Raw genomic sequence first — 24,372 nt, 5'->3', positions numbered from 1 at the left:
GTGTTTTGTTGCTATAAACGGAGTTTTAATGCACTTTCTACTGTTCTTTCAGGTTATTTCAGTTAATCCGGACTTTCGTTAAACCGGTCAACTTATTCCCCTCCCCGCCATTAGTCCGGATTAACGAGGTTTTACTGTACGGCCTGTATGTCACAGAAAACAATACTTTTTGTTATGAAATATCTATACAACTGCACCATTCGAATTACATTAACTCTTTCCAGAAATCTCGGGTGGGGCACCATGGAAAAATGGTTACAATTTGAAACACCAAGTCGTCAACTTCGTTGACTTGGTGTCACGTAGTGTACTGTTGTCTGCACCACGTTCTGGAGCGGTGTAGGGTGTGGTGCATAATCACATGGTACGTGCTAACCAATCAAATGAACGATGAAAGCTACAGACAGGCATTTGTTCAATCATTTAAACTTGAACACCGCATTTCGTTACTTGGTTAAACATGTTTTCGTTGCACCAACCTGACACTGGGATGAACCTGCACTCAGGGGTACTCCCCCCCAAAGTGTAGAAGATTCCTCCCCCCTTTATGCACAATTATGTACTCAATTCTTTTTCCGTCAGCCAAAATTTGCGGAACAATAACATTCAGATATATTTTAGCAATGTATATTGTATATTACTTTGAGTTTTGACATTAATTGAAATAACATTTTACATAAATGATGATAACTTCTGACGTTGTAAAGTTGTTTCAGCAAATATATTGATAATTTCCTAATTTTGCACCACTTTTAAAATTGTTAGTGTGCTGAACCTTATTCTTAAAAGTTTGTCTGCTTGATTAACCTTGTATTAATGCAAAGAGCACGTCCTCTCCCCTTTCCAAATCAATTCTAAAGGCATAAAGAGATCGTGTTTCATTTCAATCCCATCGCCGCGATCACCACAGGCAGCTAGAACAACTGTACATAATAACCATAACTAAAAATCAATAACAAGCCCAGAGGCGCAACCACGATTTTTTTGTCTGGGAGGGGGGGCAAGTACCAGGATAAACGTACCAATAATAATTTTAATAATAATAATGTTAATGAAAATAATGTTATTATAACTATTATTATTATTATTATTATTATTGATTTGCAAAATCAATAACAAGCCCAGAGGCGCAACCACGATTTTTTTGTCTGGGAGGGGGGGGGCAAGTACCAGGATAAAAGTACCAATAATAATTTTAATAATAATAATGTTAATGAAAATAATGTTATTATAACTATTATTATTATTATTATTATTGATTTGCTTTATTTTAATTCGCTTCTTGTGCCACTTTTGGCTAATTTTCGAAGATGGGGATGAGTGATGATATGGTGAAGTTGATGAATGGACACTCACAAACATCCATGTCCAAGCCGTGGACACTAAATTGTGTACGAATTCAAAGCTTCTTTAATAAATAGTATATACAGCATATAATATTTAAATACATTACACAACCAATTCATCCATCTCACAATAAACCAACAGCAAAAATTACATAAATTGTATCTGAATTGTGCACGCTCCCTTTCCTCCAAACAATTGTTCATCCATTTAAAACACAATCAATTAAGACAAGTCTTATTTCTCTGTCTGGTGATTTACGATGCATTACAGCGAAGAAATAATAATTGCGAGCGAAGCGAGCAAGAAATTTTTTGGATCCAATTATTTTGCAGGCTGAAATTAATATGAATTTAATAGGGTGCAAAATAATTTCACGGTACTCCATGGCATTATATAATTTACAACTATTGTGCCTCCCCGATGGTGTAGTGGTAACATCGTCGCCTTGTGATCAAGGGGTCCCGGGTTCGATACCCCGTGGAGGCACATAGTGGTTCGGACGGAACCCACTTTAAACTATAGGTCCAGTCTCAATTAGCCTTTCTGTGCAAAAAGTAAACTTAAAAAAACACAAATCAATCATTCAATTTTACAACTTTTTTTTCATTTAGATCGTTCGGCACTCAGGGCCGTCTCCCGTTGTCCCCTAGCTACGGGTCTTAACTTGATAAGATTAAGAAAAGCAGGCATTGCGAGCGAAGCGAACAAGAAGATTTTTACGAAAAGTATTTTTATTTGCATAAAATGTGAAGTTCTGGGCGGTAATTGCCCCCTGCAGGTAAACTTGGCCCTCAATGTTTGCCCCCTTGGCCCCCCTAGAACTCATTTCCGACCAAGGTTGGGGGGGCAATGCCCCCTGCCCCCCTGTGGTTGCGCCACTGAACAAGTCAATCAAACGAAACGATCCCCCCCATTTTTGAGTGAAGATATATAGAATTGGTAGCTAAACTATAAAATTTTGTCCCCCACAAAAAAAAATTCCCCCCTGTGGGCACCCCTGCCTGCACTACACCTTATGTTAAAATGTGTAGCGAAGTAGGAGGGGGTTATGCAAGCCATGCAAAGGGCGGGAAAATAAATAAATTACGATTTATTCATTCAAAAATGAAGATTTAAATGATCAAATTTAACAAATTGTAATAGCTACACAACAGTACATACTACACATGGACTTGTTATAGGGGCTATAATGTTTCAGCTTTTAAAGTTGAATTCCAAACAACAATATGATTCCGCCGCCACCAAGTACGCATGCAACAATCGGTATGTAGACTACTAAGAGAAGTTTATATTTTATAACTCGCCACGTCCACGTTGCATGGCGCTTTGTATCATGTCATTGTTTGATGGATCGCCTTCGAACAAAAGAAATATTACAAGTCCTTACGCACGGAGCAATACTACACGTGGATGAAGAAAAAGGACACAGGTAGCTTTTAACATTGCAAGAGGTATCAAGGAGAGAAGATGAAGAAAAAGAAAAGATCATGCAACCGAAACCACATTTTTTTTCTACTCAAGACGGGTCACGCAATACGGAAATAGCACCGTCAATTGTTTCTCGATCGTTGAGTTTCTTGTGGCTTAGAAACCTTCAGTTCTTTTTTACCCCGCATTTCTTACAGCTGAAATTACGATTATGGGTAAGCCTGGTGATCGAAACATGATTTTCAGTTTAAATTATATTCTGAAACAATCGAGTCGTTGACCTGAGATTGTATTTGAGGGGGAATTTCCCCCTCTGCTTGCCAATTTTTTACTCCGGGGGAAGGGGCTACATATGATTCACATACTGTACCAGTGCGTCAACGGTAATTACTAGAGCGAAATGCATATTCTTTTCCAGACTTCTAATGGTAAGAAGAAAGGTTATACTTCGTATTATATACCTTGATGAGCTATTTAACTAAAGTTGAAAGTGCTCATAAATGCTTATTTCTGCAGGAAACGGTTAAAAAACAATAAAATTATATTTTATGATTAGCTTATAATTAAAGCAATAATAATTCTAGTGTATTCTGGAAAAGACACGTAAATCACAAACTGCAATTTTTAGTTGGTTTCTTATAAGTCTCGCTGAATCAATTGAAGAAAATATTATACACAATTTTATATTGGGCATGTGTAAAAATCATAAACAGTGATGATCAAATGTTTATATCATGTATGTAATGTTTCCTATTAAAAGAATAAACATAAATAATTGTATACTGTAAGATTGAAGCCAATTATTATCACCATTGTACAGTCAACGGCAAAGATAATGGTAGGCAAATTGTCCACCACTATTTTCATTAGTTTTTTTTCTATATCCTGTGTTGTTTTAAGGAATGAAACTATGTTGGTTCGAAGCAGGCATTGTTCTCTGCTTATTGACGTCTTTATTTCAATTCACTGTCATCACATTGCGTAATACAGACCGAATTAAAATGGTAGTGGACAATTCGCCTACTGTTTCTTTCGCCGTTGGGTGTACTATTTAATTTCATGTCACGGTCTGATCAACTCTACAACTCTGGCGACGCCAATGGCTGGAAGATATTGAAAGAAAAGTTAAATAAACGAACATGAGAGAGGAGGTGACTAAACAGAAGACAAACGTAATGGACATAAAACAAGAAACTAAGTCTGAGTCGATATACCTATATTACTCTCACCAATACCGACGCTTGAAAATTGTAACAATTAAAAGTTAATATTAGTGTATAAGCATTCCACTCTAATTATATTCATCAATTTACCAAGATTTGTGCTGTAAAATATTAAAGAATTACATTATAATATTGAATTATATTGAAATATTGCATATTTTAGATTTTTTCACACAAAGAATTACATCACAATATTGAATTACATGTTACGTTATCACAAACTTAAGTTTTTTCACGCAAAGAATTACATCACAATATTGAATTACATGTTACGTTATCACAAAATTAAGTTTTTTCACGCAAAGAATTACATCACAATATTGAATTACATGTTACGTTATCACAAAATTAAGTTTTTTCACGCAAAGAATTACATCACAATATTGAATTACATGTTACGTTATCACCAAATTAAGTTTTTTCACGCAAAGAATTACATCACAATATTGAATTACATGTTACAATATCACAAAATTACGTTTTTTCACACAAAGAATTACATCACAATATTGAATTACATGTTACGTTATCACAAAATTAATTTTTTTCACACAAAGAATTACATCACAATATTGAATTACATGTTATGTTATCACAAAATTAAGTTTTTCACACAAAGAATTACATCACAATATTGAATTACATGTTGTTATCACAAAATTATTTTTTCGCACAAGGAATTACATCACAATATTGAATTACATGTTACGTTATCACAAACTAAGCTTTTTTCCACAAAACTAGTGCAAAATGAAAAGAAACTTCGAATTTTGCATAATTTCCAGGATAATGAAACACCGCGAAAGTGTCGCTCGTTGTTTTCGAGAAGCCCGTGAAAAACCAAAATCGGTATCGGTAAATAAATCCAACCGATACTTTCCGATACCGATACCAATACCACTGATATCGGCCGATACTGATACATCGGCGTCGGTATCGGCTGAGCCCTATAGGAAACAGCGGAAAAACACTATAAATATTGAAAACAGCCCTGTTCTTCAACTCACTGTAGCAACCAAGTTACAAGTCTGGCAGTATTAATGAGCGCATAATCTTAGAGCAGTTACTCTCGCGTGCTTAAGATAACCCTCTTTTCTGCTTCACGAAACCCAGTGACATTTGGATCATCGATTTCACTGAGCATTCCGTGCAACTTGAAATTGCTCGGCTCCCACACATTTCCCTTAAATTGCACCGTGTCTGGAAGCAAACCCATGTTTTGCAGCATAGAAGACAACGTGTCCTCATGCCTTGTACTTTAGTAAACGAACAGCGGGGAAAGAATTGATATCGTGTCAGACACAGAGAGTTACGACTTTTTTTTTTTTTTAGTTGCAGAAGAGAAAACAGTTCCACCATTGTTGCTGGTAAATGTTTGCATTGTATACTGAGTTTACATAAATTGGCTGCCATGCATGACAACAATGGCGTGCACAGAGAGGGAGCTGATGGGGCAACAGCCGTCCAGAAATTTTGAGGAAATCGGGATTTTATTTTTGTTATTTAGCATCGCGGCGTGTAAGAGGTGACAGTGGCACCCAAATGCCAACCTCCCTTCAACGTAGTGCACCCTGGACTGCACATTTGCAGACTAGCGAGGCTCTGGCGCCTCGACTCACGGCCAGTGTTGTGCGCTGGCGTCCTTGTGTGTTTATGAATGTCCTTTCATCCATTTAATCTTATCACCATTCATCCTCAACGTCGCGATTAACCAAAAGTGGCAAAAGCGAAGTAAAATACCTTAATAAATCAATTATTTAGAATATTTTTAAATAATCACAGCAATGACGATTAAATTGACATTGATGGATACTCACAAAGAACACCCGACCGGAATTCGAACCCGCGACCCTTGACGTCGTAGAGGGCTGTGATAAACACTCTGCCACAGAGGTCGACGTAAAGTGGTAAATGAAAATCCACATTAAAATGATCCTAATTATCATTCTTGTCTTTGAACAACTTTCAACATTTTATTGTGCATAACCCAGCTATAAGTCGACGCGCTAGCTACGTTAACGAGCGGCTGGCTTTGAAGTCCACGGAGCGCGCCCACCAGCTGCAACTATCACATTCAACGCACAGTGTTACCACACATTTACCTTGTCCCTCCGCGCACAAGCACCTTCCCACGGTCTCCACATTGAAGTTGCAAAGTACGGCAGCAGCGTATCCGCAGTCATGTGACTGAGACTCCACGTGGAGTAGACGAGCAGAATGACAGCTGCGCCCATTGGCTGAAGGTTGAGTGTGATTGTACGAAAACACCTCGCCCGCTATTTATCCCCACCCAAATTCGCGGCAGCTTTCTTCAGTTCTTCGACGTTAACGAAATAAAAGCCCTTTCCCCAAAAAATCCTGCCTATACGATAGTCCGTGACGCATTGGTACCTTGTTATAGCTCTGTGGAAGTTAAAACTAACTGTTACTCTTTAAGTAACTCTCAGTTAACTTCTTCAGTAACTCGCAATAAAATTAGCAGCTATTTTACGATATTTTAAAATCACCATTATGCTTTAATTCGGGGGTAGATTAATGACTTGGTATGAATTCCAATTTTTAGTTATATTTTACCTCTCTGGGTGATGCGTTAAATTAAAAATTGATATGTAGTTATTTGTAGATGTCAATAGGAGCATCATTCCACCCCCTTACTGTTATGTCTTATTCTTATTTGACATAAACATAAAAACATGTCAAGAGTGGAACTTCATAAATAAGTATATTTAAACTGATAAGAAGGTGGATTACATTTTAAAACATAAATCAATACAACCAGGATATGTAAACAAAGTGCATCATTGTAACTATGCACAGACTATTACCATAGAATAGTTAGGTTAGGTTAGGTTAGGTTAGACCATAACCTAACTATTCTATGCTATTACATTGGTCATAGCTGCCAGTTTACCATATACAATATTACATTTTATAGTATATATATCACTTACCCTCTTCATTCTCTCAAAAACATGACGGAAAAATTGACTGATAAATTATTTCTTGCTCTTGGTTGAACAAAAAACATTGTTTTTCTAATTTAAAAGGTTCTTTTTTACGGTGAAAAGGTAAATAAAAATAACTCTTTCAGTACTTGAGGTACATTCGCTCTTTTTGAACCTTGATTTGTCCAGTCTTTTTTAATTATTGGTGCGTTTGGTGTTTTGAACTTTGATATGTTCGGTCTTTTGAATTTTGGTGTGTTCGATACATTGAACTTTAGTTCTTTTGAATTTTGAAATTCTCGATCTATTGATGTTCGCCTTTAGTAAAACAATTCTTTGCACTTTCTTCAACTTAAGAAGGTAAACTATCCGATTGGTCCTTCTAAATCTTGAAATGAGGAAACAGCATCTAAAATCCTTAGAAATGTGTTTCAGTCTCATAATAAAGTCATTACCTTATGTATTGAATTTTTAACTTTTGAAAACGGAAATGGAAGTTTGGATACTCCATTGTTGTTCATATACGTAATGAATGCACAAGTGTAATACTAGTTTTAGCCGTAAAGGAATAATGCAATACAAAAGAAGGGATTGTGAAATATCCGAATTTAATGATAAATTTAATATTTGTGAATTTCTAAAATATTTATAATTCTTAATTAATTTTATTCGTAGGATGTCCGTTGACTTATACTGGTTGCAGCTAAGTGCGCCATGCAGGTCTGTGGCGTTGGTGGCCAGAGCTCTTGGTGTCGAGCTGAACCTACATGACGTGAACCTAATGGCTGGCGAACAATTAGCACCAGAATTTATTGAAGTAAGTTTACAAGGAAAATGTTATATTTAGTACATATTATGCATAATTTCCTGTATGTGATTTCTTTTTTTTTTTATTTGACTAGATTAGTCACGACGGAGATGAGTGGATGGAACAAAATAGAAAACAAATGAAATTTTGTCTTTAAAGTAGGATTCAAACCTAAAGGAGCTTTCAGATCGAAGCGACAAATCTCGCTTGGAAACTAATCCACAGAAATCAATGAAGAGTTTTAAACCGAAGCGACACAAACTGCACGTGCAGCCTAATATCGCTTATCGTGTCGCCGCGGTGTGTTGGTAGATCATGCACGGTGAATGCATGTTCATAGACTGAATAGACTCGGGTCGCTTGTCCCTGTTGCTTCGGTCTGGAAGGTCCTTAAGACACGCGAATTTGCAATACCCACATTAGGACGTTAAACAAAATTTTCTCTAAGAGCTCGCACCCAGACTTACATACGATAATATAACTTTCATTGAACGTCCACGAGAAAAAATCTTCAATTTTTTAACCAACTTTAAAAATATTTTTGGAATTATTAAATAATAATTTTGCAACACGATAGTAATGTATTACTTAAAAATATATGTTATGAATATCAAATTACTAATAATGACGACACAAAATTTATAATAGTTACTAGTGTCATCTGTGAGCTATATATTGAACTATTGCTTCGAGTACCTTTGGTGACTACAGGAGGTTTGTCACTTGTAAGGTATCTAGAAGCACTGTATCATTAAAATCAGAGATAACGACATGTAAACTATGGACAATAAGTTGGGTATTCGGATAACAGAAACACGAAAGATTGGCTAATAAACATGTCAACACATTTTAGTAGAGGCACCCGTAACACCCTAAATATATTTTCTTTCTTGCATATCATCTGAAAAGACATGTTCATTATTGTTTGGTGTTAAATTCCTTGTATCCATTTTTGCCATTGTCGAAATATTTCTAAAGTCATTTAAGAATTCAATTTTTATGGTTAGATTCTTTTTTCGTAGTAAGGTCAAGCATTTAGCCATATCGTCTTTGTTGTACACAGACTATATCCATTCATTATATACCGTGCGTCCATTTCGATCTTCAGCCGAGAGATCGGGAGAAGCGTGGCGGGCGGCGCTGACGGAGATGCCGACATTTGCGGCCTGTAATGCCCGCTTATTTTTATGGACATATGCAGACATTTATATAAATATTGCAAAACGAGCAATTTAGAACCTTTTATTTTATTTTGATGCTAAGAGAACTAAACCTGGTCTGTCGAACCTAACCACAACAGCATTCATTTTTAACCAAGGCAATAGTAAACAAATGGCTGTTGGCAGTAAATATCGCTAAAACTCCGCAGTATGTATTAACAGACATACGAGGGCTATTTTTTTTTTTTTTTTCAACCTCCGATGGCGCGCCAGGTGACCCGTGAAGAGCTAGGAAGTGAGGCATCGGGCAGCGTGATTAGCGTTCCCCTTGCCACTCCCACCACCACTGCCAAGGTCAACGCTTCAGTTGAAGCTGAGCAACGGGCATGTAGAGGTGTCGGCTACAATCGACTCTCCCGCCAAATGCGAGGTGTGTTACTGGTTGACTTTATGGAGCTGGGGATCACAATCAATACGGCTGCATACTGTGAGACATTCCGCAGACTACGTAGAGCCATCCAGAACAAACGGAGAGGCATGCTGTCTTCATTGGCTTGCTTCATGACAATGCCCGACCATATGTTGCTGCCTCAAACTCAAGACCTTCTTCAACCATTCCACTGGGAAGTGTTTAATCACCATCCCTGCATCCCATACCTGGCACCGAGTGACCTTCACCTTTTCCCGGCAGTGAAGAAGTGGTTGGGAGGATGGCTTCAGGACACCGTGCAGACAGGCGGCACCTTTTTTTGCAGAGGGTATTGGATTGCTGGTGCGTCAGTTCGATAAATGTCTGAATCTTCTTGGTGATTATGTTGAAAAGTAGATTATATGTGTATGTAACTTTTGTCTATAAACCCATTTTGTTATTCACTGTGGTTTTGATTCTCTGCCACATTGAAGGTTGAAAAAAAATAGCCCTCGTAAATCGAATCATGCGACATGATGAAATCGCAATAAAACAAAGGAAACTTGGGTCCAAAATAATAAACATGCCATGTCCATTTGCAATGTTACTAGTCGAATTTTTGAATGTGCAGCGATATGGTTTTGTGCACACAAAACACAGGTGTACATTTGGTTATACAGATGACCTACAGTTAGAGGACCGTCCTCGTAATGTCTGTTACATGCCTGTAAGGAGAAAAGTTGTCATATCTTCGTTATTATTTAGCCATTTAGTATGCCGACGCGCGTGGTGTTTCATCTCAATAAAATGTCTTTCTTGAGCGCTACTAATTGCAGTTGAGCTATGTCCTCGTATTGTATGTGATCTGCTCATGTCCTCGCATGGTAGGGTAGACAAATCTATGTGTGTGTGTGTGTGTGTGTGTTTATATTGTGTTATAGTTGTGATGTGTTTGTGTGTGTCTTGTGTAGTAGTTGTGATGTGTTTGTGTGTGTCTTGTGTAGTAGTTATGCTGTCTAATGTGTTTGTGTTCGTCTTGTGTAGTAATTGTGCTGTCTAATATGTTTGTGTTTGTCTTGTGTAGTAGTTCCTCCATTCATATCGGGGGTTAGGCGTAGAGCTGACAACTCTGCACTGTAAAAAGCCATGTCAAGAAACAGAAATATAAGGCCATGGATGTTCCCAAGGTAAAATATTCCGGAGGTAAAATAGTCCCCCGTTCGGATCTCCGGGTGGGGACTACTTTGGGAGGTCCCTGGACTAAGGATAAGATCTACGTTAGGAATACGGATATTAAATTAGGCACCTGGAATGTTCTGAGCCTTTACCGGCCTGGGGCATTTCAGTGTACAGTTAATGAGATAGTGAAGTATAAATTAGATGTAGTAGCTGTCCAGGAAGTTAGGTGGCCAGGAGAAGGGAATTGTAAAACTAAAAATTATACTTTTTTCTATGGTGGTACTGAAAATCATAATTTTGGAACAGGCTTTTTCATAAATAATAGAATTATCTCGGCTCTTAAAACAATAGAATTTATTAATGATAGGATATCATATGCAGTTTTACAGGGTAGGTGGTGTAAAATTATTTTAATAAACATACATGCACCAACGGAAGATAAAGATGATAATACTAAAGATGATTTTTATTCAGAGTTAGAACAGGTCTTTGATAAATTTTCTCAGTATGATATGAAAATTCTGTTAGGTGACTGTAATGCACAGATTGGCAAAGAAGAGACATTTAAACCCACGATTGGTAAAGAAAGTCTTCATGAATTAAGTAACGATAATGGTATAAGATTGATTACTTTTGCAACCTCAAAGAATTTAATTGTGAAAAGTACCACTTTTAAACATAAAGATATCCATAAATATACCTGGTCTTCTCCAGATGGTAAAACTCATAATCAGATAGACCATATTCTCATTGATAAGAGAAGGCATACTAGTATAATTGACGTTCGTACACGTAGAGGTGCTGACTGTGCCAGTGACCATTATTTAGTAATTGCTAAATTAAGAGAAAGACTCTCAGTGATAAATCATAAGCAACAAAATCTAAAAGTTATAAAATTTGATACAGGAAAGTTTGCTGATGAAAGAATTAAGAAAGATTACCAAATTAAACTTTCAAATAGATTTGAGGTTTTGCAGGATTTAAATGATGATGAAAATATAAATGAAACAGACGTAAATAAGAATTGGGAGCACATACGTAATGCAATAGAATCAGCAGCTAAAGAAACTATAGGATACCATAAACCAAGAAAAAGTAAGCCATGGTTTGATAATGAATGTCATAATCTAATAGAAATAAGAAATCAGGCTAGACTTAGGTGGTTAAATAACTCGGATGATACAAATCTAAGCAATTATAATAGAATAAAGCGAGAAGTTAACCGCACGTTTAGAAGTAAAAAAAGAGATTACTTGAAAAGCAAAATTAACGAAATTGAAACAAACAGCAAAAATAAAAATATCAGAGATTTATATAAAGGTGTAAATGAATTTAGAAAGGGGTGGCAACCTAAAGTAAACTTGATAAAAGATAAAGATGGTGATTTTCTAGCTGACCCAAGCGATATTCTAAATAGATGGAAGAACTACTTTAATGACCTTTTAAATGTCCATGTAGGAGATAAATCAGAAGTAAATGAAGTACACACAGCAGAACCTTTAGTTCCAGAACCTAACTTGACTGAAGTTAAAGATGCTATTAAAAGGCTTAAGAATAACAAAGCACCTGGCATTGATTTAATACCAGCTGAGTTAATTAAATATGGTGGAAATTCATTAATATGTCAAATTCATAAATTAATTTGTTTAATATGGAATAAAGAAGAAATCCCTCAACAGTGGAAAGAATCCATAATTGTTCCTGTGTTTAAAAAAGGTGATAAAATGAACTGCAATAATTACCGTGGAATTTCTCTACTCTCAACAACATACAAAATATTGTCTAACATTCTTTTAACAAGACTAACCCCATATGCTAATGAAATTATAGGTGATTATCAATGTGGATTTAAACGTAACAGATCAACTACAGATCAAATTTTTCACATCAGACAGACACTTGAAAAAAAGTGGGAATATAATCAAAATGTCCATCAGCTATTCATTGATTTCAAAAAAGCATATGATTCGGTCAAAAGAGATAAATTATATAATATATTAGTAGAGTTTGGAATACCTAAGAAGCTTGTTAGTATGATAAAAATATGCACCAGTGAAACAGAAAGTAAAATTCGTGTGGGTAATAATATGTCTGACAAATTTATAATTCATGATGGGTTAAAACAAGGAGATGCATTATCTCCATTGCTCTTTAATTTTGCCTTAGAATATGCTGTTCGGAAGGTAAAAGAAACTAAAGAAGGACTAAAATTAAATGGTGTGACTCAGTTGTTAGCATATGCAGATGATGTAGACTTACTGGGGGATGATATAAATACGATTAAGAATAATGCTAAAATATTTTTCAAAACTGCTAGAGAGATAGGTTTGGAAGTTAACAAAGAGAAAACTAAATATATGCTTACAGGCCGAAACCAAGTGTTAGGTAATAATCAAAATCTAATTATTGATAACAACTCGTTTGAACCAGTTTCCAAATTCAAATACTTAGGAGTAATATTAACAAATGAAAATTATATTAAAGAGGAAATAAAAAGTAGGCTTAATTCAGGAAATGCATGTTACTTCTCTCTTCATAAACTTTTGTCTTCTCGTTTAATATCTAAGAAACTAAAAGTTAAAATATACAAAACAGTAATTTTGCCTGTAGTATTATACGGGTGTGAAACTTGGTCCCTTACATTAAAAGAGGAACATAAATTGAGAGTATTTGAAAATAAGATTCTTAGGAAAATATTTGGACCTAAAAGGGATGAGGAGACAGGTGAGTGGAGAAGGTTACATAATTTAGAACTACATAATTTGTATTCATGTCCAGATATTATTAGAATAATTAAATCAAGAAGACTTAGGTGGGCAGGCCATGTGGCACGAATGGGAGAGGAAAGAGGAGTTTACAGGATTCTTGTTGGGAAACCAGATGGTAAGAGACCTGTAGGAAGGCCAAGACGAAGATGGAGGGACAACGTTGAGATGGACCTAAAGGAAATCGGTAGGGATGGAAAAGAGTATATAGATCTTGCTCAAGATAGGGACAGATGGAAGGCCTGTGTTGCTGCAGCCATGAACCTTCGGGTTTAAGAAGGCTAGAGAGTTAGTTAGTTAGTTATTGCAAAACGAGCACTAACCTGTGTTATAAGATTACGGTTTTAATTTTAGTAGCTTAGTGGCTGTATGTGCCGATGATTTTGACACGCCCACCTCTTGTGAAACACGGCGTAGAGGTTTGGTTGGAGAACGTTCTAACGCTGCACCAATATCATCGAGTTTTGCTTCGGTTAGAATCCGTCGTTTTGCTTAGGTGTTTTAAAATTTAACGATCCAGTTTCTCGTAATTTAAGGACAAGATGTCTAACCGTATCTCTATGTGGAGGTGAAACGCTTGGGAATTTCTGTACAAATTGCCTACACACGTCTCGACACGAGTCTGTTTTCACGTACGTGTCATACATAAAAAATCTTTGTTCTAACGTGAACCTTGAAGCTGGCATTCCAATCGTCTGTCTCACTGACACAACACACATACATACTGCAATAACACAAACAAGTAACTGCAAGTAACCAAGAATAGCACTCTTGCGCACAGTACGAAATTAACACGCTCTTGGTTTACATTTGCTCGCCACTATATTCACAACTCGGTCTTCATCTAGTCGCGAAGGAACAAAAAAACTCGAGCTCGGATATTGCAAGGAAGCTCACGAAAACCATTCAATTTTTTACGGTTTCGTCTGCAGCGTAATATTGATACAGTGTTGCACATTCGAAACCTCCAAACGATTCCCATGGCCACAAAACTCTTTCAAGGATATAAACTTAAGCAGGACGTTCCTGGTCAAAACTATGATTAAAATGCTGTATTATCTGTGGCTCTTAACATTGTTTCTATTGCGTATTTATTTGTGTATATAAGGGCAGAACTTGGATGAATTACAGAAAGAACTTTTGCGTGTTATAACACAGGTTAGTGCTCGTTTTGCAATATTTATATAAATGTCTGCATATGTCCATAAAAATAAGCGGGCATTAAAGGCCGCAAATGTCGGCATCTCCGTCAGCGCCGCCCGCCACGCTTCTCCCGATCTCTCGGCTGAAGATCGAAATGGACGCACGGTAGTTCCACATTGTGTCCACATGCATAAGCTAAAGAACAATATTTTTGATAAAGTATGATTTCTTGTAATATACTATTAGACACATGAAACATAAGATTGTTTACCTTTTCAGATCAATCCGCAACATTGTTTACCAACGTTAGTAGACGAAGATCTGAAGTTGTGGGAAAGGTAAGTGGGAGAGTGTGTGTGTGACGCATGGTGCGTGTCAGTGTGTGCACGTATGTGCGTCTAAAAAGATAATGATTTTACCATAAGGTTACTTACTTCAATAATAATCCTTTCAAAAACCATATTCATGGTATACAATTGAATGGTACAGAAGTAAAACCATGAAAGTCCACTTTTGGAGAAAATTCAGATTTTGATACCATTCTATTCTAGGGGTGGTGTACTACACCACATGCCTAATTTTAGGAGAAAACGCTCGTAGTTCCACATAAACCAGCATCAAAAAAATGTTTTTCTGCTTTATTCTGTGGCATTTTCAAACTTCAAATTGCATTCCTGTAAGAAGTTAAAAAGTGTACTTCAATTGTTTTTCACCGGTACCCTTGAATTACAGATAATACATCGTGCATACACACAATAGTACCTGGTGACTATTAATCTAGTAACAAGAGGTATCAAATATACATTTCATAGATTTCAAATTTAATTTTTTTATGCTGGAAATAATTCATTTCCCTTAATTTATTTTGCATTAAAAAGTTTAAAATGTGTCGGCCTGTGTTCTCTTTTTCTTGATTAAAAATAGTCACGCGAAAAGAAACGAACTTGCTCTGAAAATATGACAAACTAATTATACGCAGTTCTTAAACTTACTGAAATTGTGATTCCTGTGCCCACTGCCCCTTTAATCCCAGATTAAATAACATACCACCTTGACAGTGGCGAATCGACAACGTTAACCGCGCAACAAAGTATTTGGCTCTTCTCCAACGGGTAGTGTTAATGCGATACGCGTCCTTAATCCTCTTGTTTTACCGATTCGATTAAGAAACAACTCCCGGTCGAAAACGGGTAATCTGAAAAATGACATGAGCGGAGAAACTTTCGCTTTTCGATAACGAATCTCAAATTACATCGACAGCTACACAAAAGCTTGATACTTAGAACCATGCCCAAAAGACTACAGCAGCCACAGCCACGCTCAATGGGCGCCAAGAGAACAGTCAAAGTCTCCCTCTCTTGTCAAAGAACCTCTACACAAACGTGCTTGGTATCACACCTCGCGACAAATAACCTAAGGTCTAAATCACCATCCCTGAGACCTTCTGTAAACAAACGGTCTCACCGATTCGATGTATCACTCCGCGTCAGCTGATCCATGACCGCAATCATCTGCTGTTACACTCATAGTTCGCTGCACCTATTCATTTTATATAAGAGCGTCTGAATGTGAGAACCCGTTCTCAAAACATCAGACGAATATGCAGCCGCATACATTGTTACTCTCCCGGTCATTCTCTCTTTAATAAACCTTAAAACTGCAGACACTGACACACCACTGCACTGGGATACCAACTTAACCACTTCATTTACTGGTTTCTCAGGATACTACTGACAGAACGTTACATAAATATTGAGTAGAATCTGTTTCTCACCCCTTTTCAAAGGCTGTCCTTGCTGGTGTTTTGAAAACAAGCTCGGAGTAAACGGAGACTTTCCCTCACGCATAGAACTCGGCATGTTATTTTTCTAAGGCTAAGTCAGGCAATATTACTAAGTTGCACTACTTCCTTGCTGTTCACATGATTATTTTTAGAAAATAACCAATGTTATAAAATATCATTATGTACACAAATCTCTAAGCTCATTGAAAGTTATATTACTACAAAATGTTCACACTTATCGTGCCTTGCCATGTCACCAAGTTATTTTACGAAGTGCACTATATTTGGCGGAACAAAAATCGTTATTAGGATGCTTGTCAAAGTTTCCAACCGCAATAAATTTTCGAACTTTTTGTCTTGTTTTGATCATCATCAATATATTTATTGGACTTACAGCAATGCATATGGCTGTTTATGCCCATTATATATTTTATTTACGTAAGATACAATTTACATAAAATGTACAAACAAATTTCAAATACACTCCTATCTATATCAAACCTTAGAAATATACATTACCATGTTATATCATTTTGTCTAAAAAATGCAAGTAAATTATATTTAAAGAAAGAAGCCAAATTTATGGGAAATGATTACTGGTGCAAAGAGTTAACCATAAAGGTGAAGCAATAAGTAAAAAAAAAGAAAGAGCATTGGGTTTAAAGTGAGACGTCATTTGCGGCAGCGTATCCCATACTACAAATTTGCCATTGTTTTACCTTACGTAATGAATCCTGTAACAACGCTGGATTTTCGTGTGGATTATTTTACTTCTATGAGTTTGCAATGCTTTCTGCATGCAGGTGGTTTTGTTTACAGAAGGTGTCAGGGTTTGTGATTTGAACTATAGTTCTCTCCCCTCTCCGTGCGGAGCAAGTCTCAGCTTGCACGGGAACAAGACGAGTACGCACAGGTACCCACGAGGGGCCAATAACTGACGGTGAGAGGGAATTGGTTGACAAGAAATGACGTCAAATTGTACCAGTAGCGTGTTCGGGAATTTTGTACGGAATGATATGAGTGTATCTGCGCGGTATTATTTATTTTAATCGTCATTAATAATTACAATATTTTGACATGTCCAGCGATCTTTTGTATGCCGCTGCGTATGTCGTTAATTATAATTATTTTCTTTTAAGTGCCAAGCACAGTATGAAACCTAATTAATACAGCACTACGACAAATAAACGAGTACAACAATTTTACAAGCAAAATATGTAAGATATAGAACAATATATTTATATTCCATTACATTTTACTTTGTACCCTTCAACAAAATTTGCAACTACCAATGTACAAAATCATTACAACTGATACGTTTATTTTAGGTATTTAAAAGCTATGTTACTTAAGAAGTATTCACTATTGGCCAAAACAATACATTGAGTTAGTGTTGCCACAACCAATGAATCACATTTTCTTTTCCTAGGTACAAAATGTCTCTTTTCATACAAATTTTCCCTCCCTCTGAGATAAGTTGAAATATCCATCGCAAAAATGAATAGGTTTTATTTTCAATATCACTTACAAAACGCCAATTTAGATAAATTGATTCATTGAATCAAAAATAAGAAGGAAGAAGTAAGATATTTTTAAATGTATACATGTATTAATTTTATTAAATTGTACACTTTGCGAAAAATATAATACGAAAATGTGTCACAACAGTCAGCATTAGATTAACATGAGCAGTGTTAAAAATTTTAACATTTAGTTACTGGGAAGTTATTGACTATTCTAAACCAATTAGAAATTTTAATTACAGTCCATTCGGAGGGCAATAAACAAAACGACAAAGTGGAAAATGTATTTTACGCTTCAAAATAGGTTGAATCTTGCAATTTTGGTATTTTCCCGTTACACCTAAAATTATATCGCTATGGGAAATTTTCCTCCATGTAGCCACACTGCATTATGTACAAAATCATTTTAGACTTTCTTTCTTGCAACGTTCGTTACATATAATTCAAGATATTCACAGAATACATACTATCTATAGAAGGAAAAGTTTTCTGTACATTGAACTTGCACAAGATGACTCTTGAATGTAAAAGTCCAAAAGTCACTACCATATTCTACAACATGACTGTAGCAATATATACACAATCTGATCTCGTTTGTCTGAATCATAGGGCGGTTCATGCACTTTATTTTTCTAAAGATTATCTTGTAGTTATGTCCTTCCGTAACTCCAAATTAGCTGTGCAAGTGTAGCATCCTAAATAATAATAAAAACAGCGCCCTCTCGTTTCTTTTCTTTCGTTCTTCATACTTCTCTGCAATATCTTGAAATTTGAAACGACGCCAAGACGAGACTATTGTTTGAAAATCTGGGCGAGAACGATATCAGACCCATCGAGACTTGCCGAGACGGTAACCAAGAACGAGGCACATAAGCAAGACCGAGACTTAATGTACGAAAATATCATCTCGTTCGAGGTTGCAATAATTTAGATTGTAAAGTATATGAGAGTTTCGTCTGAATCAAAATTGTCTTACTGTGTGGCCATTTCTAATACATAGTAATAAGGGGGAGGCAGCGATAAATGTGTTGATTACTGTGCAAAACAAATTCTGTTACTTCTTTTAATGTACATAAAATATGCTATTAACTTCTTTTAATATGCAATAACTTCTTTTATATCTTGTAATGTGCAAAAAAACATGGTCTTACTTCTTTTAATATACAAAACTTGCTTTTAAATCTTCTAATGTCTAAAAAAAACATGTTTTTCTTTACTTGTTTTAATATTCTAAAAATGCTTTTACTTCTTTTAATTAAAAAAAATATGGTTTTACTTCTGGCAATGTGCAAAAATATGTTTCTACTTCTTTCAATGTGCAAAAATATGGTTTACTTAATTTGATTACAAAAAATACGTTTTACTTCTTTAAATTTGCAAACAAATAGATTTACTTCTAATGTGCAAGTCCTTTACTTCTTATAATGTGTAACAAAAACTGTTTTAGCTTCTTCAATTCTTCAAAGGTGCAAAAATATTGTTTTTTACTTCTTTTAATGTGTAAAAGCTATATATTTTATTTCTTTTAATGTGCAAAAAATATGTTTTCACTTTGTCTAGTGCGCCAAAAATATGCTTTTACTTCCTTTAATATGTTGTTTTCATATTTTTGCATATTTAGTAAGTTATTTTAATATTTTGGGGTGAGATCCAGACTTTCCATTCGGCAGCAACACGAAACCGAGACTGAGATCATGTATTTAAAACAGACTGAGAATGGAGGCTGAGATCGAGTCTAGCTTCCATAGTTTCACCTCGGTACATGGGCATCGCCAGAAATATTTGCAGGGGGAAGGGGGTCAGTCCATAGGTAAAACTTGATTAGCAGCAGAAATAATAATAATTATTATTATTACTACTGTTATAATTGTTATTTTACAATAACTATTGTAAAGTAATAAAGATAAAGAAATTTTATTCTAAAATGTTGTTGTAATTATTATTATTATTATTATAACCTATTTCATAAATGGGGAGACTTAGCTACTCGACCAACAAGTTGAGTAAATATCTAACACATTATTTTTATTACATTTCATACATCATAGTTTTTACACTTTATTAAATTTTACACACCTCGTTTAAGAACAACCTTGAAAGATTATGGGGAATTTTATTCATAAAGTTTATGTTTTGTGATCTCTTACATAAAACTATATTTTTTTGAATTTTGGAAATTGTGAAACTATGAATTCAATGGTAGTTCCTGTATTTTACACTAAATTCTTATGATATAATGCCGTTTTTACTTTTATTATTCTGTTGGAATTCTATATGAATGAACTTTATTTCTGTTATTGACAATAAATCAACACGTTTTTTGTAACTTGTTGTGACAATTTCCGGGGGGCGCTAAACCCCCCCCCCCTCCCGACACCTATGTCTCGATACCTTCTGTAGTAATGCCTGTATAATATTAGTTGTGTCCCATTCTTTACTCCTTCTCATAATAATAATAACACACATTTTTATTAATTTCTTGCAGCCGACCTATCTTGATGTATCTGGTAAATCAGTATGGAGGGGAAGAATGCTCCCTGTACCCCACGGAGGCCAAGCAAAGGGCGGTCGTCGACCAAAGACTCTACTTCGACATGGGAACTCTCTACCATAGATTTGCTGAGGCTTATGTAAGTAAGAACTTGGGTACATGGGATGTATGAGTATTACCATGCAAATTGTCCATGAATATTTTCATTATTTTTTTCTCTTAAATCCTATGTGTTTTAAGCGACGAATTTTTATGTATGCTGGTGCAGAAGTTGTAAACAGTTTGTTTTGAGTTTTCTTTTAATTCTTGAAGCTCTTATTGGGTCAAATAAAGTGCACGAACATGGTGATGGACAATTTGCACGGTAATACTCGTGGATCCCACTGTACAACTTAACAGGGGTGAGAATCTTCACACACCATAACAGACACTAGCATGCCTGTCAAGAAGAACTAATATTAATATCCCTGTCCGTAACACTACAATGGTTCATTTGTTCAGTGTTTAAAAGCACCTAGTTACAAGTACAGTTACTCTTTTTTGAGGAATTATAAATATAAGTAGCTACATTTAAAAGTAAGTTGTAACAGAGTGAAGTTCATTTTTCCGATAGAAGTAACTTTACAACACTTAAATTGTTAACTTCTAACGTGGGGATACTAACTTTTGATACCTCTGTTTCTAACAAAGTGCCCTCTGTGGATGCTAAGGTGGAAGGATTTTCATGGCATCGATGAACGCTAATTATAGAACATCTATGCTCTATTGCAATTCGTAATTTATCATCGCGCGCTAAGACTTCACTATTTTTGATGGACTAATGCATGCATTTGGAACGTACCAGTCGAAATAGAAATAAATAATTATGGAGAAAGTATTTGACTGGCATACGAACGACCTTTCGAATTAAAATCGTTCAAGCAAAACTGACTCTTCCTTCCATCATTTTTTTTACACTGCAAAATCCTTGGGGGGATTCAGCCACCAACAATCTAGTTGTACAAGAACGAAGATAAGCAATTAGTTCCAAATTCAAATATACTTTGCTAAGAAAAAAAGAAAAACATATGCAGTAGAAAGAACGAAGAATAATGTGTGTGTGTGTGTGTGTGTGTGCATGTGTGTGAGAGAGAGAGAGTGTGTGTGTTACATGCTTTCTCTCTCTCTCTCTCTTTCAAGAGACTATTAACATATCTAAGCCAATGACAAAATATGCAGAATAATAGTAAAACAACAATGCTAGACAAATATAAGTATGAAATAAAATTGATTTATATTAATAAAATACAGAAATTAAACGAACATTTGAACATAATATAGCAGTTTCCACTATTTTGTATTTTTTTTTACATTTTGAACCAGTTCATAAAGTAAAAAGTAAGGCTAGAATTCTAATGACCTAAAAATCACCAAAATATGCAAAATAAAATATCCTCTTATGACCCAAAATTTTACAAAATATACACTATAATTTGAAAATATGCCCTTATAACTAAACTATTTCAAACATCAATATCTAACTTATGCTGAAATATTTTCATATCCATACTATTTTTAGTTCACTTTATGGGCCCTGATGAGTTGAAATGCACAATGAATACTTTCTCTAAATTTACAATTAAAAATGAAAAAGATTTTGCTGCAATCAAAAAAAAAAAAACTCGAGTGAACCTGGAAGTAAGAACGAATCCACTTCGAAAATGACTGTATATTTCTTGAAAAAGGGAAAATATGCTGAATATGACCGCAAATCCATCAAAATATGCCAAAATATGCCATTAAAAAGCACCTTAATTCAATTAGTTTCTTCACAATATGACCTATTTAGGGAACACATCACCCTTACCAAAAGAAATATGCTAAGTCATAAAAATCCAAGCCCTAGTAATAAGTTTAGATTGCTACTTTATAAATATCTGATACATAGTATAAAAATAACAAATTAATTCCTTTATATATATTTAATAATACATATGCTTAGATATTAAGGAATTTGCCTATACATGTAACATTATGTGGCATTCCATTATCAGGGTGGGTCCCGCAGACTACACTTTTTACATTAAAGTAACTATTCTACTGAGAGTTAAGCAACATTTTTCTTACAGTTTCCGTGCAATGAAATATAAAACTTAACACTGTTGATTAAACATAACTGCCTCTAAAATACTTTAACAGATTTGTAGCTATAACTGAACAATTTTGTGTCACGGATGGGACAGGCAAAACACTGCCTCTTCACTTAAAATAAATTGATTTTAATTCTTGTGAATTGTCAAATGATGAAAAATAAATTATTTAAGAATGAGAGAGAAGGTAATTTACCTTTTAATATTCTAGTAAAGTTGAGGATGGGAATGTAACAGTTAAAGGAAAAATAATTGTTTTTTGGTGTCACGGATTTGACACAATGCAAAACACAAGTATACATTTTTTTAAAAATAAACGAATAATGTGTGAAATACTTTCTACAATCTAATTTAGTTATGTATAATATTTGATTTTTTTTATGAAAATGACAATTTTACATTGTTCACTCACAAAATAGGATAAAGATACAGGTTTGCATTTAATTTTAAAAATGGTGGTTCAGGGGCATTTTCACATGTACCATGTAGATGCAATATACATATAGTATACATGAGTGTGTGTGTGTGTGTGTGTGTGTAAATTAAGATTTCTATCCCCAATAGTATGCAATGATTTGTCACCTTGGTTGTAGCTGATATAAATATGTACCAGAAACATAAATTTTTTTAAAAAAAAAAAAACATTTCACATGCCAAGAGTACAAAAAAAAATCTTTGGTGGCTGCACAAAGTCTTATTTTTTCTGTTCCGCCTTTCAGTATCCCGTTGTGTTCGGTGGTGCAAGTTCTCCAGACGAGGAAAAAGTGTCCAAACTAGAAGAAGCCTACCAGTGGCTGGACAAGTTCCTGGAAGGCCAAGATTGGGTGGCTGGAGAAGGCATCACCATCGCCGACTACGCCATTGCTGTCACTGTATCCTTGTCAGAGGTATGGATACTTCTGATTCGAACAGAATTTTTATTGTTCTAGTGGTCCCTTCCCTTTGTTCAGTACTAAAACATGCTGGCCTTTAAGTTCAAGAATATATTTACCATTCACATGAAATTACTGATGAGATTGGTATGGTTAGATCAGTTGAAGAAATGATCTCTGTATTGGATGTATCTTCAGATAACACTAGTAAACATGATTCTTTTCACAAGAAATCTTAACACTAGCTGACCAGAAAGGGCGGTAGAGGAGGGGGACTGCCAGGCCCACCACCTCTTGTTTTTCGATTTTTTCAACTGTGAATATTTTTATAAAAATTGAAAATAAATTACATTGGTGCTTCCAATGTTTCTGTATTCCTTGTGTTCATAAAATAATAAAAATAACGTACATGAGGAAAATTGACATTTGGGTTTGGTGCGAGGCACACCCAGCTCCCACAAAACGCCAAAACTAAATTCTAAAAGCTCCTAACCTACCCCTCCTAACCCAAACTCATCTTCAGGTGTGGAGCTTTTAGAATTTAGTTTTGGCGTTTTGTATATCTCTTTTGGCATGTATGTTCCGACATGAGACTCATGCCTGTAACAGTGTGCTACAATTGGTTGGTAATGAAATTGTTATAATTACAACATAAATTCACTTATATAAACATAAAAAGTACTGATGCAACATTAATAATTTTTTGGTGTAGTAGGCTAAATGATAAAATATGTTTGTGACACCCATGTACCTAATATTTTTATAAATTATGGTAATTTTAGTAATTATTATATAACTGCACCTATATAAACAACAAATGAAGCAGTGATTGAATAACAAAATTGTTTCTTGAATTTTAATAATAAAAAATGTGTGGGCCTGTGAGCCCCACGCCCCCTCAGGTAAGTAAGTTTCTCGTACGATATGGGTAAGGGATTAACAGTGACATTAGTGCATTTTTTATCGTGAATTCAAATATGTAATTATAATGTTTCCATCAGACGTAGTTTTTTCTACGGTTATTATTATTTTTTTTTCAAATTCTAGTCTTCTTTACGTTCTATCGTTGTGTATTCAGAGGACTGAGGCCTGTTAAGCTGAAAGATAGTTGTCCTCATGACTATGGAAGCTTGCTTGTCTTCTAACATGTTCAGGCATGATTGTAAC

The 24,372-nt window shown here is 35.3% G+C and overlaps 1 protein-coding gene across 1 annotated transcript in view; it reads left to right on the top strand.

Moving 5' to 3' along the window:
* Window positions 1-24,372, top strand: part of LOC146003828 (uncharacterized) — a 110,243-nt gene that overhangs the window by 16,577 nt on the left and 69,294 nt on the right. Inside the window, exons 2-5 of the mRNA XM_083142253.1 lie at window positions 7,619-7,760; window positions 14,687-14,745; window positions 20,199-20,343; window positions 23,053-23,220. Of these exons, the coding sequence (XP_082998379.1) occupies window positions 7,620-7,760; window positions 14,687-14,745; window positions 20,199-20,343; window positions 23,053-23,220 (513 nt within the window). The 5' untranslated portion in view covers window position 7,619. The remainder of the gene's footprint in view (window positions 1-7,618; window positions 7,761-14,686; window positions 14,746-20,198; window positions 20,344-23,052; window positions 23,221-24,372) is intronic.

This window comes from Lepisma saccharinum, chromosome 20, assembly GCF_977018435.1.
Source record: "Lepisma saccharinum chromosome 20, izLepSacc3.1, whole genome shotgun sequence".
Lineage (NCBI taxonomy): Eukaryota > Metazoa > Arthropoda > Insecta > Zygentoma > Lepismatidae > Lepisma > Lepisma saccharinum.
Note: the sequence above shows the minus strand (reverse complement) of the source record. Positions and strands in the feature narration are given on the sequence as shown.